Source organism: Girardinichthys multiradiatus, chromosome 12 (genome assembly GCF_021462225.1).
Source record: "Girardinichthys multiradiatus isolate DD_20200921_A chromosome 12, DD_fGirMul_XY1, whole genome shotgun sequence".
NCBI lineage: Eukaryota > Metazoa > Chordata > Actinopteri > Cyprinodontiformes > Goodeidae > Girardinichthys > Girardinichthys multiradiatus.
This window is the reverse complement of record NC_061805.1, coordinates 32,540,437-32,559,777: the sequence shown is the minus strand read 5'-3', so window position 1 is coordinate 32,559,777 and position 19,341 is coordinate 32,540,437. Positions and strand designations below refer to the sequence as shown.

Genomic DNA, 19,341 nt, shown 5'->3' with positions numbered 1-19,341 from the left:
ACTAATTGTAAATCGGTTTATCGTCTTTATACTTGGTAATCTTCCAAAGGTAAAAGTTAAATTGTTCAATTCTTACTGCTGTAAACCGTAATTCACTCAGCAAACCTTAATAAAAGACTGAGAAATTCTACAAATATGGGCACATAAAAAAAGAAACAGGATTATTTTGACAGCTTTACTAATGACAACTTTACAATGACAGAAATAAAACCATAAAAATACCCTGCGGCATCTTTTATTTTTCATTGTCAGGATCAGATAAAAAAAAAGATTTCTACGCATTTCAACATTTACGAACGACAGAAAAGTCAGCTCTTTAGTTTGATGTCGGATTTTGAGCTGCTCCTAAGCTTCATGATTTACCTGCTCTAACCTATGTGGTAAAAACAGGGGAAGTTCTCCTAATTTGTCATCTGACTTCTGTTAGTTTAATAGCTGCAAAACTCAAGACAATACAACAAACTGTGATCATCCAACAAAATACAAATGTCTGAACAAGTAGCGTCGGCCCATTCCAGTTTTTACCCCTTCACAGATCATCGTTACAGCTCAACCATTACCCTACAACTCAATAACTGGGTAGTGAGTAAAATCAAAAAAAAAAAACCAAAGGGTATAGAGAGAAAGAAAAGTATAAAAGGATGCAGGACTGGGGTGCGGCGGTGTCGCAGGGGGAAACCACCTCAAGTACCGAGGCTACAGTCCTCAACGCAGCTGCCGGTTCAAGTCCCATGCCCGTTGACCTTTGCTGCATGTCTTCCCCTTTCTCTCTCCACCCCATTTCCTGTCAGTCAACTTACAAAATAAAAGCCACTAGTGCCAAAAAAGAAGAATGCAGCATCTGAAAAGTGAATCTTTAAAACCACTGTCAATTTACTCTTCACGTTCTTTCAAAGTGTTAGGGGTTCATTGTGCAGCAGCAGTGAGAATTGTTTCTGCACAAAAAAAAATCAACAAATATTTGAAAAGCACACGGCTACTTCTTTTTTTGTCCAATATGATTACTTAAAGAGAATTGGGGAACTCCAAAACTTCCTCAAGACTTGGATAGTCTCACCGCCATGTTTTACTCTTGTCAGACATTTCCAAGGAGGGTTCTCCTGAGACACTTTTCAGATAATGCTGGTTTCTTCTCCAGTCGCAGGCACTTGTCCTTGATTTCCTCTTTAGAGACAAGAGAAATCCGCGTGAGACGACCATTATACAGCTCTTCAAAGTCTTTCTTCTTCCGCTGTCGATGAAATTGTTCGTTTGTCTCCAAAAGAAGAAAAAGTTATGTTCTGATCTTCTATTTCTACTGTTACCAAGCTGAAATGACCAGATGTCATGAAAGAACAATTAGAAACATTGCATAGCTGACAGGAACAGTAAACAAGACGGAAATAGACAAGATTAGCTAATTTGTGTCATAAAATGTAGCCAGAAACCACAGATAAGCATTAATGAGGAGACCTTGTGAAAATTTAAAATATACAGGGTTGACCCTGTTTCTTCATAACTTCCGCAATCCTTTCTGGCATGCTGGATATAACCTTCTGAACCAAATCTTGGCTTATGGTGAACCATTCTTGTCTTATTAGCGTTTGAAGCTGATCACAGTTTGTTGGCTTCTGCTTGTCCACTTGCTTTTTGAGGAATGACCACAGGTTCTCCATGGGATTGAGATCTGGAGAGTTTTCTGGCCACAGGTCCAAAACTCGAACCTGATTATCTTTGAGCCATTTGATTATCTCTTCTGCCTTGTGGCACGGTGCCCCATCATGCTGGAAAAAGTATTTATCATCATCAAACTGCTCCTGGATTGTTGGAAGAAGTTGGTCCTGGAGGACATTTTGATACCACTCTTCATTCATGGAGGTGTCCTTGGGCAGGACTGTGAGTGAGCCCATTCCCTTGGATGAGAAGCAGCCCCACACATGGACTGTATCACGATCTGTCCCTGCTGGCACCACACAGGTCTCCTGGGAGGCCTCATCTTTAATTCTTACCAGTCGTTTTCCAGATGTTGAAAACAATCGGAAGGAGGACACATCAGAGAAAATTACTGTGCACCAGTCCTTTGCGGTCCAGTTTATGTACTTCTGGCAGAATTCCAGTCTACCATGGACGTTTGCCTCTGACAGGAGTGCCCTCTTTGCAGCCCTTTTTCGTCTCCCTCTGCAAGCGGATCGACTCACACCCACCTGCTCAAAGTGTTGGGACAGCTCTGCACCGGTGGCAGTCTTCAGAAGATCGTCCTGGCTTTTGCTGGACAGTTTTGGACGTTCAACACAATGTAAAACCCGCTTCACCGTCGACAGAGACACTTGCATTCCAGCAGTTTCCAGTTCCTGCCAGATTTGAACCTTGGTGGTTCCTGGGTTTTCTTTGAACATCTTCACCAGTTTCAGTTCATCTGCGTGAGAGAGTTTGGGCCTTCTCCCAGACCGTGGCAAAGTGCTGACACACCCAAATAAATCATACTTGCGTATAATTGATTGAACAGATGATTTGGGAATCTGTAGTTCTTTAGAAATGGCTCCGAGTGACTTTCCTGACTTGTGTAAATCTACAATTCTTTTTCTCACATCCTCACTGAGTTCCTTGGACTTCCCCATTGCTCTGAGTATTAGTTGATCTAATGATTGCTATCAAATGAGTGCTTTTTATGATGGCTAAGAATAATATGATGAAAAAATTGAAACTATTTAGGGCCAGGCTTCCAGGCAGCTGGTTTTGGGCCAGAGGTACTGCCCTCAAACACGTCGCAGGACTGACTTTGCACCGGAAAAACCGCAAGCTGCCGGACTTTAGTTCTTAGTGCGAATGTTTCAGTCCAGTTTCAGCGACCAGCCAGAGGTTTGTAGACACAGACAGCCATGATGATCATCAGCAGCAGGAGGACGGCGAGGACACTCCCCAACGTTACTGCGGACAAGCAAAACACACGCAGAGATCAGCAGCAACACGTCATAATACTTCATAGGATGCATTCACAGTTGAACGGAACATGGCGATGTTTCAGTAAAACGGAACAAAAGAACAAAAACCGAACAGCGGCCCGAAACGGCAGAGTTTCAGCCCCAGTCCTCATACTGGTTTCCAGCTAAACATCAGGTCTCACCTAGGTCCTGCTTCTCCAGGACCACATAAGGCCGTTCGGTCAAGCTGGAGTCGGGCTGAGCGCTGATTATCACACTAAAACAAAATATTACAGCCTGTGGGATGAGACGCAGGATCATGTTACAGGATGGAGGAGGACGGGGATGGGAGGCGTTTCTTCTTCCGCTTCATCAGGGTCCTAAAGCCGCTGCGTTACTGCGCTCAGCAGTGGCGCCACCAAGTGGAGACAGTGAGGAAGTGTCAGACCATCGAGGGATCAAAGTCAGTCAGTCATTTTCTACCACTTCTTCCATAGTGGGTCGCGGGGGAGCTGGTGCCTATCTCCAGCAGTCTATGGGCGAGAGGCGGGGTACACCCTGGACAGATCGCCAGTCCATCACAGGGCAACACACAAACAACCATGCACACACTCATTCATACACCTAAGGGCAATTTAGAGTGACCAATTAACCTAACAGGCATGTCTTTGGACTGTGGGAGGAAGCCGGAGAACCCATGCATGCACGGGGAGAACATGCAAACTCCATGCAGAGTTTGGACGGGAATTGACCCACCTTCTTGCTGAAAGGCAACAGTGCTACCAACTGCGCCACCATGCAGCCCCTTTCTTTATTCTAATCATTGTTAAATTAAATAAAATCTACCAGCAGGACACCACGATTTACTTTGTTTTGATCAGGGGGTCCTAATCTGTCCAAATATGGATATACAGTATAAATGATCCAGGAAATCCAGGGAATTGTATTCACAAGACTTGGACACACACACTCATTAAAAATGGCCACAGCAAGCAGTTTTGCTGAGAATAGACAAAAACAATTTTCTAGATTATGAAGAAAGAAAATGGATCAAACGAAATGTAGGAAATTAAACCGGTTTCTAATAATAAGACAAATGTGCAACTCTTTGTATGTTTCAGATCTGAGATGATTTACAGATCCTTTTTCTCCAAAATCTGACTACTCTGACTTTGACAAGCTACTTTATTCATTTCATGAAAGTATTTCATGTTCGGTTTAATGTTCAGCTGGTAAAAAAAAAAGAAAATCACTTTGTTGTTTTTCATAATGATGTAATGATGATAATAATAATGAGCATTTATTCTTTTGAGTCACATTGTTTTCTTGTAACTAGAATCAACTGGCCTTGTGCGTAAAACACCTGCATATATAAATAAACAGGGTAAAAATACTATCCTTAGTTAAAAAGGTAAAGAACCAAATTTGATTAGTCAGATCAGACTTCTTTAGCTAATATTTAAAATTACAAGTAGAAAGTACAGAAATTTACTGTAGCATCTTTCCTGTTTCTTATTTGCGAAATGTCAAAGAGCAATGAAGAACAGGCCAAAGGGTCAAGCTCCTTGGGGTAACATATTACATCATCTCTCTGCACGTCTGATGGATAGGTCTGTTGCCTTTTACCTTCTAACATAGAGGCCATAATTAACATTTTGAAATGTCACTCACGGTTAACAGAACTTTTGAAATAATATCATTGCAACAAGAACGCATGTAATTAAACATAAAGTCAGAGGTCTGTTTTTAATTGGATGTATAAAGACACCAACACATAATCTACTAATTGGTATCAGTTTTCACTTGATTAACTAAGGAGGTGCTTTAGACTGAGTTAATAAGCTAAACAGGAGAATGTACCAGAGACAATTTTAAGCTTATCTTAATCATAAGAAAACATGAAGTGCTGCTGATAATTTAGATGTTTTCAACTAATATCTATTATCCTTTTATGTGTTTTTCTTTGCATTGCATACATATGCCTTGAACTCTAAGTATGTTCAGACCCATTGTCCTTGAAGTAATAGGCCCTGATCTGATGTGGCTGGAATTTGACTAAAGAGTTAAATGTTTGCAGATATAATGGGATCATAGTTGTGTGGATGTCTGAGTTGAAATATCTAAAGTTTCGTACTGCTTACTGTTTCTGCTGGGCCCAGCCATGGGATGAACAAAAAGGACTGAACTACACACAGAGAACAGATTAAACTGGTAAACTCTGAATCCCAGAATGCACAGTTTTAACTCACTCTCATGTACAGCTCCCAGGAAGTAGGAGTTTGACAGAAAGTGAATTCAGGATAAAACAATTCAGATGTTGTTTATTTCATTGTGCTTTGCTTTGTTTGTGACGCTTAACTGCTTGAGCGCTAACAGGCCACTGAGCCTGATGTTAAAAATTGTTTTGTAAAGTTGATGGCTGGTAAAGAGTCACATTACTCCTGTAATGTGAAATTATTTAGTGAAATTATTTAGTTTTATCTGTGTTTTCCTGTCATCTCCTTACTAACCTGCATTAAATATGTCCACATATTGTATATAGACGTGCTGCATTGTGTCTCCAATTAAATGCTAATGCTAAAGCTAAAGCTCTGTTAAGACAGTAGCCACTATTAGTTCTACTGTGTTTACAGCTCGCTCTGACAATCAAGTGGTAATTTTGATCAAGCCAAGCCAACTTTATTTATAAAGCATTTTAAAACCAGTAGGTGCTGACCAAAGTCCTGAACAAAAATAATGATTACAACAAATGAACACAACATTAGAATTTAAAGCGAAATAATTTAAAGAATTTAAGTAAAAGTAACAACAAGAAAATATATCATAGACAAGAAGAAGCCAATAGCCAAAGTGAAGAGCTTGGTCTTGAAACCAGATAGGGAAGAGGCTTTTCTAATTTGGAGTGGCAAAGCATTCCATTATCTAGGAACTGCAATGGGACAAGCCTGATCTCCCCTGAGCTTCTGCAGTGTCCATGGCACCTATTCAGCATTAGCTGGTCAGTTGATCTGAATGACTGAGGAAGGGAGTGCAGGTGAAGTAGCTCAGAGAGATAGGGAGGGACAAGACCATTTAAAGTCTTAAAAAGAAATAAAGTTTTAAAATGAACTTTAAAATGGACAGGCAACCAGTGCAGAGAGGATAAAACAGGACTAATATGATCAGTCTTCCATGCTGTGGTTAAAAGCCGTACAGCAGCGTTTTGCACCGACTGAAGGCACGATGAGAATGCCTTACTAAATCCAATGTACAAAGAATTACAGTAGTCCAGAGTTGTAACAACGGCATGGATTACTGCTTTGAGCAAAACCAATAACTTTCTTAATAATTGCCTTTTGCACTTATTAATAGGTATTCATAGCCAAATCAAACCTATTGTTGCACAACAGTTTCTTAACCAGAACATATTTTAAACAGGAAACAGACATTATGGATAATTAACAGGCTCTTTGCAGACTTGTAGCCACAATATCTGTCCTGTTTACAACACATGGAGCACAATTTGGTTTGTGTTTAAAATACATTGTAAAAGCTGGCTACAGAATTGTCTTTGTTCATGTTCTTCTGAAACATTAAATGAATGAAATGAACCACACAGATGAAACCAGGTATTACAATCACTTTATACACATTTTGCAGAAACCATGTCAGGGAGGACACAACAATTATTACATAAGTCTCTGAATGAAGCATTTAAAATAACACTTGTGACTAAAACATAATATATCCGCTGATACACATCTGAACAGTCTTTAGAGTAAAACCTTTTTATGGAGAGGCACAATATCATGACCACCTTTACCATTTTTGTACACATGTTTAGCTTAAGGCAAAACAGTCTGACTGTAGTCAACGGACGCTATTAGTATGGTTTTCTATTATTTTAGGATTTATCAACTCCAAAATTAGATACAATTCTTCCTACTTGTTTTAATGAAAAAGGATTTCTGCTTGTAAAGTGAACAAGAATAAAAGTCAAGGTGAAATTCAGTGTTGTTCATTAACATCTTGTAGGTTTTGCAGGGGAAATACACTTTTTTGGAAATAAATTCAGCAGCAGTCCTTAGATCCTAATGAAAAATTGAGCCAGAATATAAAATAGGCTTTAGTAAACCCTTACAAACATGTTAAGTTAGTTTGGGACTTGATCCTTTGAACCTAAAAGTAAATGTAGTAATATTAATACTGCTTAGGATGCTGCCATAATTTCATTAAACTTTCATAAAGTAGAGAAAACAATGCAGGAAGTGCTCCCTAATTACATAAATTAATATTACGATTAAATATTCCTAGTGCTACTGTCCGTGGCAAAGTCTGATATGGGTACATCTCAATAAATTAGAATGTATGTAAACAGTAAATCGATTTCAATAATATATTTCATATTTGTTACACAAAGGCTGATATATATCAAGCATTTATTTCTGTTAATTTGAATAATTATTGCCTACAGCTAATAAAAATCCAAAAATCTGTTGCTCATAAAATTAGAATGTCACTCAAGTCAAATTAAAAGATGATTTTTAACACAGAAATTCAATGCTATGACCCACACAATCGTGGGGAAGACTGCTGACTTGACAATAGTCCAGTAGACGGTAACTAACACCTTCCACACAGAGGGTAATCCACAAAAGTTGATTTTTAAAGAAGATGGCTGGTCAGAGTCCTGTATCCAAGCATGTCAATGGAAACTTGTGTAAAAGAAACAAGGTGCGGTAGAGAGAGGTGCTGGAGTCAGAGCTTTGAGAGCTGCCTCACACAGACATAAGCAGGACATAGACTCCAGATGTCACATTCATAGTGTTAATTAACTCCTTTACTGAGCAGTAAACATCTCAGAAACATCTTATCTGGGCTAGACTGTTGGTCAAAAAGTCCAAAATTTGCTTTTCTAATGAAAGTCAGTTTTTAATTTCATTTGGAAATCAAGGTCCAATAGCGTGGAGCAAGAGTAGAGAGGCACAGAATCCAAGCTGCCTGAAGTCCAGTGTGACGTTTTCACAGTCAGTGAAGATTTGGAGAGCCATGCTATCTCCTGGTGTTGGTCCACTGGGCTTTCTGAAGTCTAAACGTAGCGCAGCTGTCTACCAGGACGTTTTAGAGCACCTCATGCATTACTGTTGCTAAAGCAACCTGGGCATCTTAGCAGGGGCACAGGCTGATCTCCTCCATACCACGCTAAACTGATGCAATAATTCATGCAAAAGGACCAAATATTGAGAGCGAACAATGTGTAGTGCAGGGACATACTTCAGTAAAGCCAGTATCACTGAAGTAAAATAATATTTTATTTATCTCATGTAATATTCTAATTTTCTGAAAACAGATTTTTAGATTTTTATTATCTGTAAGCCATAATAATAAATTCTTGAAATATCTCACTGTCTCTGTCATAAATCTATTTATGAGTTTTTACTTTTTAATTGAATTACTGAAATAAATTAACATTTCAATAATATTTCAAACATTTTCTTGTTGAGATGCAACTACATTGATATTAAAAAAGACACATGACTGAACATATGACAAGCTACTCAAACATGAGAAAATAGCCATATTACAGAGCTGTAGACTGTGCAGTTGTTGCATGTCCAAATCACATACTGAGCAAAGATATAACTATTGCTATCTTACATCCTTAAATGTAGCAGCATTCAACTTGTCACCAGTCTGCTGTGAAGGCCAACTGACATGTTCAACATCACCACCAGGAGAACAATCATGATGACAGGTCAGGTTGGGGTTCAATTACAAATTTCTTGAGATTGTGGTTTAAAGAGGAGTTCACAAGCACACAGAGGTGTTCATGTCTTTCTGTGACACGGTGGCCATGTTCAGGGTGTCTGCATGGATGTCTGGGATGGTCCTCTCTGGTCTCAGACACACAGCTAATCTCTGAGGGAAATCAGGGGGTGATCATAGGGAAAACAGAGGTCATTCCAGTTAACATATGAGAACGGGTTTCATTGTTTTGGATTTTCTTCTTTATCCACAGACCTGTTTGAGAGAACCAGGGGTCCACACCAGCTTGTAGACCATGTAGATGGGGATCCACATGAAGGATGAGAAGCCGATGATGTAGCCAACCGTGATGCTCCAGTCTGGATACTTATAGTCAAACAGCGTGAGGGGAGGTGCTTTCAGCAGAGAGCTCACTATGATATACTGAGAGAAGGGACAAATTTCACTTTCATATTACAAAAGCAGTGTGCAGTATTGTGAAAACATTTTAAATAATGCCAACTATGTTTTGAACTTGCAATCTTTTTAAGTATTGTTCTGAAGGCCTCTCTAAGGCATAAGGCTTTGTACACAAGTAACAGGATTTTAAAATTGATTCTGCCCTCTAGATGTAACCAATGCAAAGTTTAGAGAACTGGAGTGATATGTTCAGATCCTTTATTGCCTGGGAGAAAACAGGCAGCTGCATTTTAAAATAATTGTAGTCTGTGTGTTGCAGATTGTGAGAAGCAAGCAGAAAGGCGCATAAGATAGTCCAGCCTACTTGTGGCAAATGCATGGATTTATTTAGACTGAGTTGTTCTTTGAATGAATTTTTTGTATTGTTCAAATGATAAATGGCAGATTTAGTGATATGGTTAATGTGGCTGATGAAATTTAAGTCACTGTCTATTATTACACCCCAATTTCATGCTTTGTTTTCTCATTTAATAAACAGTGAACTGAGATTGGCTTCAATTTTAGAGTTTTTTTACACTAAAGAAAAGCAGTTTTGTGTTTGTTTAATTGTAAGAAATTGTACAACATCCATGTATTGATATTAATAATAAACTAAATAAGAGAATGTACTGAAGTTAAGTCATCAGTCAATAAACAATGGATTGAATTGCAAATCTACTTAATTATGATAATTTATTTTGTGTTTTTGAGCAATACATGCAAGGGTAAACATATACAGTGGTGGTCCAGGAATTGATCCATGAGATACTCCACACGCAACAATTACTTTGGTATAATTACCAAAGTATTTCCAGAAGATACAAAGACCTATCTTCCTTTTAAGTCCCAAACAGATTAATGTCTGGACCATAAAAACCAACCCATGTTTGCAACCTACTCAGTAAAATGTCATGGCCAACATTGTTGATGGTGGTACCGAGATCCAAAAGCACAAGAATGGATTTTTTTTATTGTTTATATGCGAGTAATTTATAATTCTAAGTGTTGTTTGCATGCTATGGTGATGTCAGAAGTGGTTTAATAACTACAGTTTTAAATGGATCAAGGAAATCACCTCAGCAAAGAGAACTGTTAACAATTTGTATCTCATGTGTTACACAGTTAAACATGGTTTTAAAAAATGTTTTTGCGACAGGATCCAGGCAGCAAATAGAGGTATATACTTTGGAAAATTAAGAAAAGCAAAGAGGTTTAGGACAAACAATGTCTAAAAACTATCTACAGCAGATGAAGCATGCTTTCAGAAACAGGAAAAGTCCTGATTCATGACCTGTGCTGTGGAAGAAAATAATACATGGATTTCAAAATCTTTAAAAATTTTTTATTTGAAAAGTGTGGTGGGCCTTTGCATTTGGATCCTCTAAGTAAGTAATTTGTGGGCCTTCTTTTTGAGCGATCACAAGCTGCAACCATTGTGGGTATGTCTCACCAACATTGCACAAAGACTCTGATTTTTGCCCATGCTTTGCAAAAAGCGAAAGCTCAGTCAGATTGGATAAAAATCATCTGTGAAAATCAATTTTCAAGTCTTAGCACGGATTCTCAATTGGATTTAGTTTTGTACTTGGACTAGACCATTCTAACACATGAATATGCTTTGATTTAAACCCTCTCGCTGCAGCTCTGATTTTAGGTTTAGGGTCATTGTCCTGGTGGAAGATGAACCTCCGCAGTTTCCAGTCTTTTGGAGTCTCTAGCAGCTTTTCTCTCAGGATTAGGTGTCATCTGACCTGCTTTATACTTTTCAACAACTTTACCCCAGATGCGTATGTTGTAGTCATGTCACACATTTAAGATTTTTATTAGTAAAACATTAAAAAGACTATGGATTCTTTGCCTTCATCTTCACAAATATGCCCCTCTTTATGCTGGTCTATCACATAAATCCTACTAAATCACACTGAAGTACGGCTCAAAAGGTATGAATATTTTTGTCATATACTCTAAATGTCATTCTTTAAAGTATAAGCAAAATACATAAATTGAGCCAAATGAAAAATGGATGCAAGCAAAAAAGAGAGATATCAAACTGGCTGAGGGGTGACATTTGTTTTGATGTGGAAAACGTTTTGAGGAAGACATTTTCAACAGTAAGGAGTCTGATCTACAGGAGAGTTTAGCTGTTTAGTTTCTGCAGCCTTCAAAGACTGTTGGTCCAGGGAGCGTTTGATCCCACAACAAACTTTCACTCATATCTTATTTGCTGTAGCACACTTATCTCTGGATCTCCTTAACAGACGATGCTTGTTTCTTAGTTCTTCCCTTCAAAAAGAATACACGTTAACCTGTTCTTATTGTGCCAATGCAAAGCATGTGCTACTGTTGTGGAAATTTAGATTTACCTGTTGGGTTGTTAATGTAGCTACACCTTAGGATGTTTTTGTTTCTTACCGCCAGAAAAGCCGGACTTATGGCGACCCAGCACACTCTCCAGAACAATCCTGGGGCTTGGCCAAGCATTGCCTGAACATCATTACTAAATCTTTTGATTCCTGAAAGCAGAACAGGACATGCTATGACTGTATTTCTAACAAGGGAATATACGCAGAAAATATGTCAAAAAATTTATGTTTGTACCATAGAACCAGGAAACTGCAATAGCTTCAAGGAAACCCACTGCAATGATGGAGCATCCTACTCCAAACTCCTCCAGTAGCTTCACCACATAGGCGCCACCCTAGGTTAATATTAAAGCTATGAGTTATACCATCATTCAACATTTTATGTTCACTGCATTATTTAAGTCACGAGATGTAAAATTTAAGTCAAGGACCACCTGGAACTATCTTAATTCTATGATAGTAAAGAGTTCAAACAGTCATTTGAAGTAATGAGTAGACAAAATAAAACTCACATTCGTAAGGGTGCTTAGAGAGCCCAAAAAGCAGATGACCACCAAGCCCAAAACAAAAAGCTCACGTCTGTGAGAGAAATAGTCTGGATATTCATCCAGCACAGCGGTGATGATTGCCTCTAGCCCTCCAAACTACAACACAAAAACGTTACTATGAGAAAATTCATAAATTAGAGTAATCTGCAAGAAATAATAAGCCTTGCAAAATTGTTTAAACCCCTAGGAATTGTTATGGGGATTTTATCTGTGAGGCGGCAGGAAAATGGTACATGGTTTTAACAAGATTTTACAAATAAAAATCTGAGAAGAGTGACAATTATTTGCATTCAGGCCCTATGAATCTAATACCCATAAAAAATCCAGTGCAGGCATTTACATTCAGTAGTTACCTGATTAGGAAGTAAAGTTGATCTGTGTGCAATGTACTCTCCAGCTTTCTGTGAAGTCCCCAGAGGTTTGTTAGCAAACATTAGTTTTCATAATGAGGACCAAGAAACACAACAGAGAGGATTTTAAAGCAGCTTCGGTTATTAAACAACATCTCCAGCTTTAAACAGCTCACAGAGCTCTGTTCAATCTATCTGAAAATGCAAAGAGTGTTGCATAACTGCAAACTTACAGCTAGGAGAACATTCATCAGAGAAGCAGCCAACAGGCCCCTGGTAACTCTGGAGGAGTTGAAGAGATCCACAGTTTAGGTGCAACATGTGGAAGAGTCCCATGAAGAAAGCCACTGTTCAAGGGAACTCAAGTGGGCTTTCAACAAGCCATGTACGGCACACAGGAAAGATGTAGAAGAAATTGCTCTGGTCAGAAGAGACCAAAGCTGAACTGTTTGCCTTCATGCAAAGCACTGTGAGATGGAAACCTCCGTGCTGCACATTGCCCTCAGTGGTGGAAGCGTCACTCTATGGGAATGCTTTTCTACAGATCTGCAGGGAGGGGACTGAACACAATTACCCATAATGATTAATGTGTGGGTTTCAGCATAAAGTGGGTTTCATAAAAATGGACTCCACCATTTTCAGAGTGGTTTTTGTAAAACATTTTGAAAACCATGTATCATTTTCCTTCTGCTTCACAATTATGTACTAATTTGTGTTGTTTTATCAGAAAAAATCCCAAGAAAATATATTGCAGTTTCAGGTTCAAGGTACACGTCTATGAGACACTGTGAATATTGTCTGACTGCAAGCATGCTTGAAGGTAATACACAAAGTATTACCTTCAAGCACTATTACTGTATGTGAGTCATAACAGGTTTGACAGACTTTTATTTTCAGTCTGTCGTACAAATTAAGGTTTCTATAAGACATTATTATACAATTATACCGATTTCATACCGTGCTGTCGAGTCCCAGTGTGATCATCATAACAAAGAAAATGATTGCAAAAAAAGTAGAGCCCATCATGTTTGCTATTGCTTCTGGGTATGTGATGAAGAGTAGACTTGGCCCTGAAATGCAAATAAATAAATAGATAATGAAAACAATAACAATGGTAATAATAAATGGGATCAAGGAAGGATTTACTACCTTTTAATTTGGCAATATTAACTTTGCAGTCAGCTGATTTGATTTCAATTGATGTTCTGACCTTTATCTTTGGCCACATCCTCAACTTCTACTTTCCTCATCTCAGCCATGTAGCCCAGCACCGTGAAGATTACAAAGCCTGACACAAAGCTGGTCAGACAGTTCACCAAACTGGTCACAATGGCATCACTGTTGAGGAAGAACACAACTCAAATACAAACAGAGTCAAAATTACAGCTGTTCTACTGAGATAATGTTACACCCTAGTTTAATTTCCATCAGAGACAGAATCTGTTGCATTTATACAACTTTAAGGGTTCTTCACAATAACCATAACCCACATCTGGCTGCAGCATTTATGAAAGATTTCAAAGGCAGTCTATCTCCTAATGATTTACCAATTCTTTGCATGACAAAGGAGTATTTAGAAGCATAAATAGGCAAAATGATTAGAAGTGAACTAATATAATGTATACAGAAGAAATAATTTGGTAGTAAAACATTAAGAGCAAAAAATGTAACAAATAAAGTGAATAATGCATCTCATAATTAAAATAAAATTAGAAATAAAAAAATTATGCTTCCACATGATTTAAAAAAAACCACAATTCAATATTTAAATGTAAAACTAAGTAATAATAGTCATCATATGTTATTTCAGTAGTTATTTAATTAGTTTATGGTTTGGTGCTGCAGTTAACCATGAAATAATTTAAACTCTGACATCCTGACATCTGATTGGTTAACCTCCAAAGAAACTTCACTTCAGACCAGTTACCTTGCCCAAGGCAGCACTGGGCCTGCCTACTGACTTTATTTGGTTTACAGATAAAACAAATTTCATGATGTGCTGCTGCACTTGACCATGGAATAAATAAATAAATTGTAAAAATGTTACAATTGTTTGTGTAAATAAAACAAACATCTATTAATGCAATATCTAAAAAAAAGATTTATAAGATTATTTTTAACTTCAGTTAATTAGTGACACATTTAATTAAACATTTGATAATGAATTTTGTTTTTTTACTGAATTGTGGCACTTCTGAAGCTCTACAGTAAACATAGATGTTTGATCTTTCATAAATAAAATAAACCTAAAGGTCTGTTTGTTACTATTGTGGAAACGAGACCTAAATCAATTATAATGCAAATGATTACCTCTCTCAGAAGAGATAGATTATAGTTTTATATTATTAGCTTCCAGAGGAAGTTACCCTCTACTTTGGCATCTGGTGTAATTCATGGTGGTTCTGTTCCTTTACTTTGCTGCTCTAGCTGTTTTCTGCACATACACTCTTGATTTTAATGAGAGTTTTTGTTAAAGTTTACCAGTGTAACAAACATGTACAGTTTTTGTGTGCCTACAACCTTTAACCATTCTATATAGATCATAGTTGACGCATGATGTGCATCAGTTTTATCTTTATACAGAGAACACCTACTTGTTTCCAAGCTGTTAAACACAGATTTGCATGAATCAGAGGGTTAACGTCAGTGGGCTTTAAGGAAGCGTACCGATAGCAGTTATTTGTAAAAGGGTTGTAGCTGGAAAGCGCTAGGAGGACCCCGAACCCAGGACCCAGAGAGAAGAAGATCTGAGCAGCAGCATCCACCCACACCTGGAAAACAGATGCAGAGACTATTCAACCCTTCCTTGAATCTGCAATCTCAGGTGATGCAGGTTGTAATTTTTTAAGCATGACAATTCATTTAAAAATAATTTCTCACAGGCCTTTTAGTGACTTAACATCATTAACATTTCTATTTCTCTATATTGGTCACTCAGTGTAGTTCTGTTAAACTGAAAGATGTGTCTGTCGTAGGAAGGTCGAGCTGCTGCACAGCTGTATGCAAGGAGATCTGAAGAGCATTCGGCGGTAAAAAGAGGAGAACCGTTGGATATCCGTGAGTGAGAGAGAAAGGGGGGAGCCTTTGTTAACGGGTAGAAATTCTAAACTAATTATGCATCTTATTATCCTGCTCTGTGGTTTATTTATGCATATCATTTCATCTCATCCATATTCGCCTCCAAACAAAGCGCTCACACAGGTTCAGTGAAACACAGTAGCGAGCCGGATGAAGGAGGGGACTTTTCATAGATATAAGAGATATATAGGTAGATTGTCAAGAGGCTGGAATCTATTAAATCCCTGCGTCCGAAGGATTTGTTTAAAAGCCCTCTAACAAACTTAAAGCTGTTTACATTATAAATTTATTTTACTTAAAAAGAAAAAGAAAATATTTCTGTTATCCACTGTTCAAGTCCGTGCAAAGGTTTTATACAAATCCAGTTGTAAATAGGAAATTGTTTGTCATGTGTCCTGATTGGTTAAATAAAGCTTAAATGAACTAACAAATAAACATACAGTTAAAACACATTTATAAATTATTTTAATGAAACATGGGCCAAAAAAGAAGGTTTTTAAAATAAACAAGAATAAATTAACAAATAATCTCTTACGTCTATATTTAGATTATGAGTTTTCACAAAACAAAAAATGTATTTTACAATTAGAGAAGGATTTTAAACTAATGATATGGGTTATTAAGCATTCTAACATACGAGAAATGGAAAAGGTCTTCTTGCTGTACCTATTTGTATGATGATATTTAGGATCAACATTTAACTTTGAACAACTCACACTGGTCTCCAGCAGCTTGTCCCACTGTGGTTTCAGATAAAACACCACACCTCTCCAGGCTCCGGGCAGAGTTGCACCACGAATCAGCAGGATAAAAAGCACAATGTATGGCAAGGTGGCAGTGACCCACACAACCTGACGGAGAAGAAAGAAAATAATGTAGAATGAGGATCGGAGAAATTTGATAAGCAGTTCAATTCAAAGAGGTAAACGTAGACTTTATGAGGATCCATTACACTAGATTGTAGGTTACAGGTAATGAAAACACAAATTTAGTTTCTAAGAAAATTTTAAAATTATATCACAACGATAGAAAAACGATGTGCAGTATGTGCACTCAGTACTTGATGAATTATAACATCAGTGCAGCAAGGCTGGAGGCAGTCAGCCTCTGTGGGGTTAAGGTCAGTTTAATGGCCAAACAAGCACAGTAAATCCATAGGCACTGAAGCAACTATTTGTACCTTTGGCAGTGTGGACAGGTGCCAATTCCTGCTGGATTATAAAATCAGCATCTCCATATAGCTTGTCAGCAGAAAAAAGCATTAGTGCTCTTAAATTTCCTGGTAGATGGCTGTGTTGACTGTGGACATCAGAAAATTCAGTGGACCAACACCGGCAGATGACATGACACCTCAAATCATCACTGGGGGAAAACTTCAGATTGGACTTCAATCAACTTTTATTCTGTGCCTCTCCACTCTTCCTCTAGAGCCTAGGACCTTGATTTTCAAATGAAATACAAACTTTATTTTCATCTGAAAAGAGGACTTTGTACCACGGAGCAATATTCAAGTCCTTTTTCTCATTAACCTAAGTAAGGAAGTGGCAACAACTCTAGCTGATGTCCTGTATACATCTATATGTGGTGGATTTTTGAAGCTCTGACTTCAGCTGTAGTCCACGTTTTGCGAATGTCCCCCAAACTGTTGGATGACCTTTGCTTCACAGACCTCTCAAGGCCAATCCTCTTCCACTAAACCTTTCATTTATATGCATGGATGTTACCAGATTCTTTGGCGACGACCTTTCTGTTATAAACATCTTTTTTTCATAGCTACAATAAAGCCCTGATCATCATAATGCAAAAAATAAGTACTTGAAATGTATCAATGTAATATATGAGTTTCACTTTTTGAATTGAGGTGCACCTGTATGTGAGTAAAGATATCCTACCTTCCCTGAGGTTCTCACACCCTTCCAGAGGCTGAAGTAAACTATAGTGAAAATAAGAAAGAGGCAAAGCATCAGCTGCCAGCGAACACCCCCGACGTCTCTCAGCCCTGAAGCCTTGTGGAGCTCAAGGACGTTCCTCCTGTTGAAAGAAAAAACATGTATCATAAAGTTGTCAACAAACAAGGCATGAGGCTAAGAGGATAAAAATAACCAGCTGGGCAACATTTCTGAGGACTGTTACAGTAAAAGCTATTTATACTTGCATATGTGGTTTCTGTTACTCACACTTACATGCACTTACGTGTAAAATTCCTCTGCCGGAGACCTGGAGGAATTTGTCCAAGTCACGTTATCCACGCCAAAGTAGTTGGTACAGTCGGGGGTGTTCCAGACATTATCACAGTTTGTCCAGGGGAGGATGCTGGAGAAGGAGGAGTAGAAGTAGAAGAGGGCCCAGGCGATGATGGTGTTGTAGTAGAAGGACACGTACAGAGCGATGACACAGATGGCATATCCTATTCCTGAAAGAGGACGTCACACATCACATAATGTCCCCGCTTTTAGCTTTGCTTTGTAAACCATATTCTGCAATTAATTATGGAAAAGGACCAATCAAAAGGACTTTTTTTAACCTTATCTGAATATCTGTGTTAAACCAGCTCATTGTTTGGCCCTACCTTTGAAAATGGGACAGATGTGTTTCCATATGGATATGGCTCCAGTTCTGTGGAACTGCCCCAGTGCCAGCTCCATGTAAAACAGCGGCACGCCACCGAAGACGGCCATCAAAATGTAGGGGATCAGGAAAGCGCCTGTTCACACAGAAAAATAAACAAGAAAGAACCATGAATAATGACTGAATAAAAAGCAAGCACATTATGAATTACCTTGATTAAAAATTACATAAAATATATTTTAAAAAGTAATATGTTTAATTGTAGCATTACAGTTTTATGTGTTTATTTAACATAATTTAATTTGATTGCTTAAAATGATCACTAATAGATTTACCCTTCCTGGCAAAATGAATCAAGTGCATTAAACTCTTTATTATATATATAACTATTGTGAATTTCAAAGAGTAGCAAACAACACCGACAAAGGCAAAAAATAAATAATCAAATAATTTCAAAATGATTTAAAATAAAAAAAAAAGTGAAACCGTTTTTGTTTCATTTCAAATACCCCTGTCTGAATTGGCACCATGGACAGTTCCTGTCATTAGTTTGTTTCTGAGTTGTTTTAGATCATTTAATCGATTCGTTAACTTTTTTTTTTTTTTCCTATTTACATGTATTACCTTTTCTTATTATTATTATTATTTATTTTATGTTGAGAAAAGTAACCGACTTAACAAAAGTAGCCTAGTTTAAATATTTTGGAGGGTAAACAACATACCAAAACTTACTTACCACCACCGTTCTGATAACAAATGTAAGGAAATCTCCAAACGTTGCCCAAGTCCACCGCAAATCCGATGACAGACAGGAGAAAGTCCATCTTTTTGCTCCATTTGTCCCTGGAGTCCGTCTGGGTGATAGCTGGCACTGCCGCGGCGTTGTTGGCGCTGTAGCCGGATTTGGGGGAGCCGTGCTGGGGCAGAGTGCCGGCCATGACCGCTGGGTCGTGTTCGGGGCAGCGGACTGTGAAAAGTAAGACAGGAGCCGCTCCAGAGGAGAGAAGGACGCTGCTCCTGAATCTGATGACAAGGCCGAGTGGGAGGAGTTGGTGTCGCTGCTGAGGAGACATGGAAGTACCTGTTGGTGGAAAAAATAAAACATTTTTTCATTTCTGAAAGAGGCTGTTGCCTAAAATGATGAGACAAATGTGGATCATCTAAGTCAGACTACTAAACATGTTTCAGTTCGAATCACACTTACTGAGGTAATTTAATGGTTCAGCTCTACTTGTCGTATTTACGTTTATTTTTATTTTCTTTACATATAAAAACATGGAATGTATGGTTTGTATTTAGTCCCCCTGATTCAATACTTTGTGGAACCACCTTTCGCTGCAATTACAGACCT

General features: G+C 38.2%; 1 protein-coding gene across 1 annotated transcript; it reads right to left on the bottom strand.

Annotated features, from left to right (window-relative positions):
• Positions 1-6,509: 6,509 nt before the first annotated feature.
• On the bottom strand, positions 6,510-18,941 carry slc6a4b (solute carrier family 6 member 4b). The gene is made up of 13 exons (XM_047381425.1): positions 18,727-18,941; positions 17,992-18,126; positions 17,616-17,835; positions 17,315-17,453; positions 16,139-16,273; positions 15,012-15,115; positions 13,555-13,682; positions 13,302-13,414; positions 11,959-12,090; positions 11,682-11,781; positions 11,496-11,596; positions 8,901-9,068; positions 6,510-8,798 (listed from the first exon to the last, which is right to left on the bottom strand). The coding sequence occupies exons 1-13, from the start codon at positions 18,926-18,928 to the stop codon at positions 8,688-8,690; spliced, it is 1,788 nt and encodes a 595-aa protein (XP_047237381.1). The 5' UTR covers positions 18,929-18,941; the 3' UTR covers positions 6,510-8,687.
• Between the last annotated feature and the right edge of the window lie 400 nt (positions 18,942-19,341).

Bases quoted from the DNA above. Each gene is read 5' to 3' on its own strand.
- slc6a4b (XM_047381425.1), bottom strand. From the start codon at position 18,928: ATGGCCGGCACTCTGCCCCAGCACGGCTCCCCCAAATCCGGCTACAGC. The intron at 13,415-13,554 runs GTCAGAACATCA...TTTGCATTTCAG, and splicing joins GGATGTGGCCAAAGATAAAG to GGCCAAGTCTACTCTTCATC. The intron at 8,799-8,900 runs GTCTGTGGATAA...GATTTCCCTCAG, and splicing joins CCCCTGGTTCTCTCAAACAG to AGATTAGCTGTGTGTCTGAG.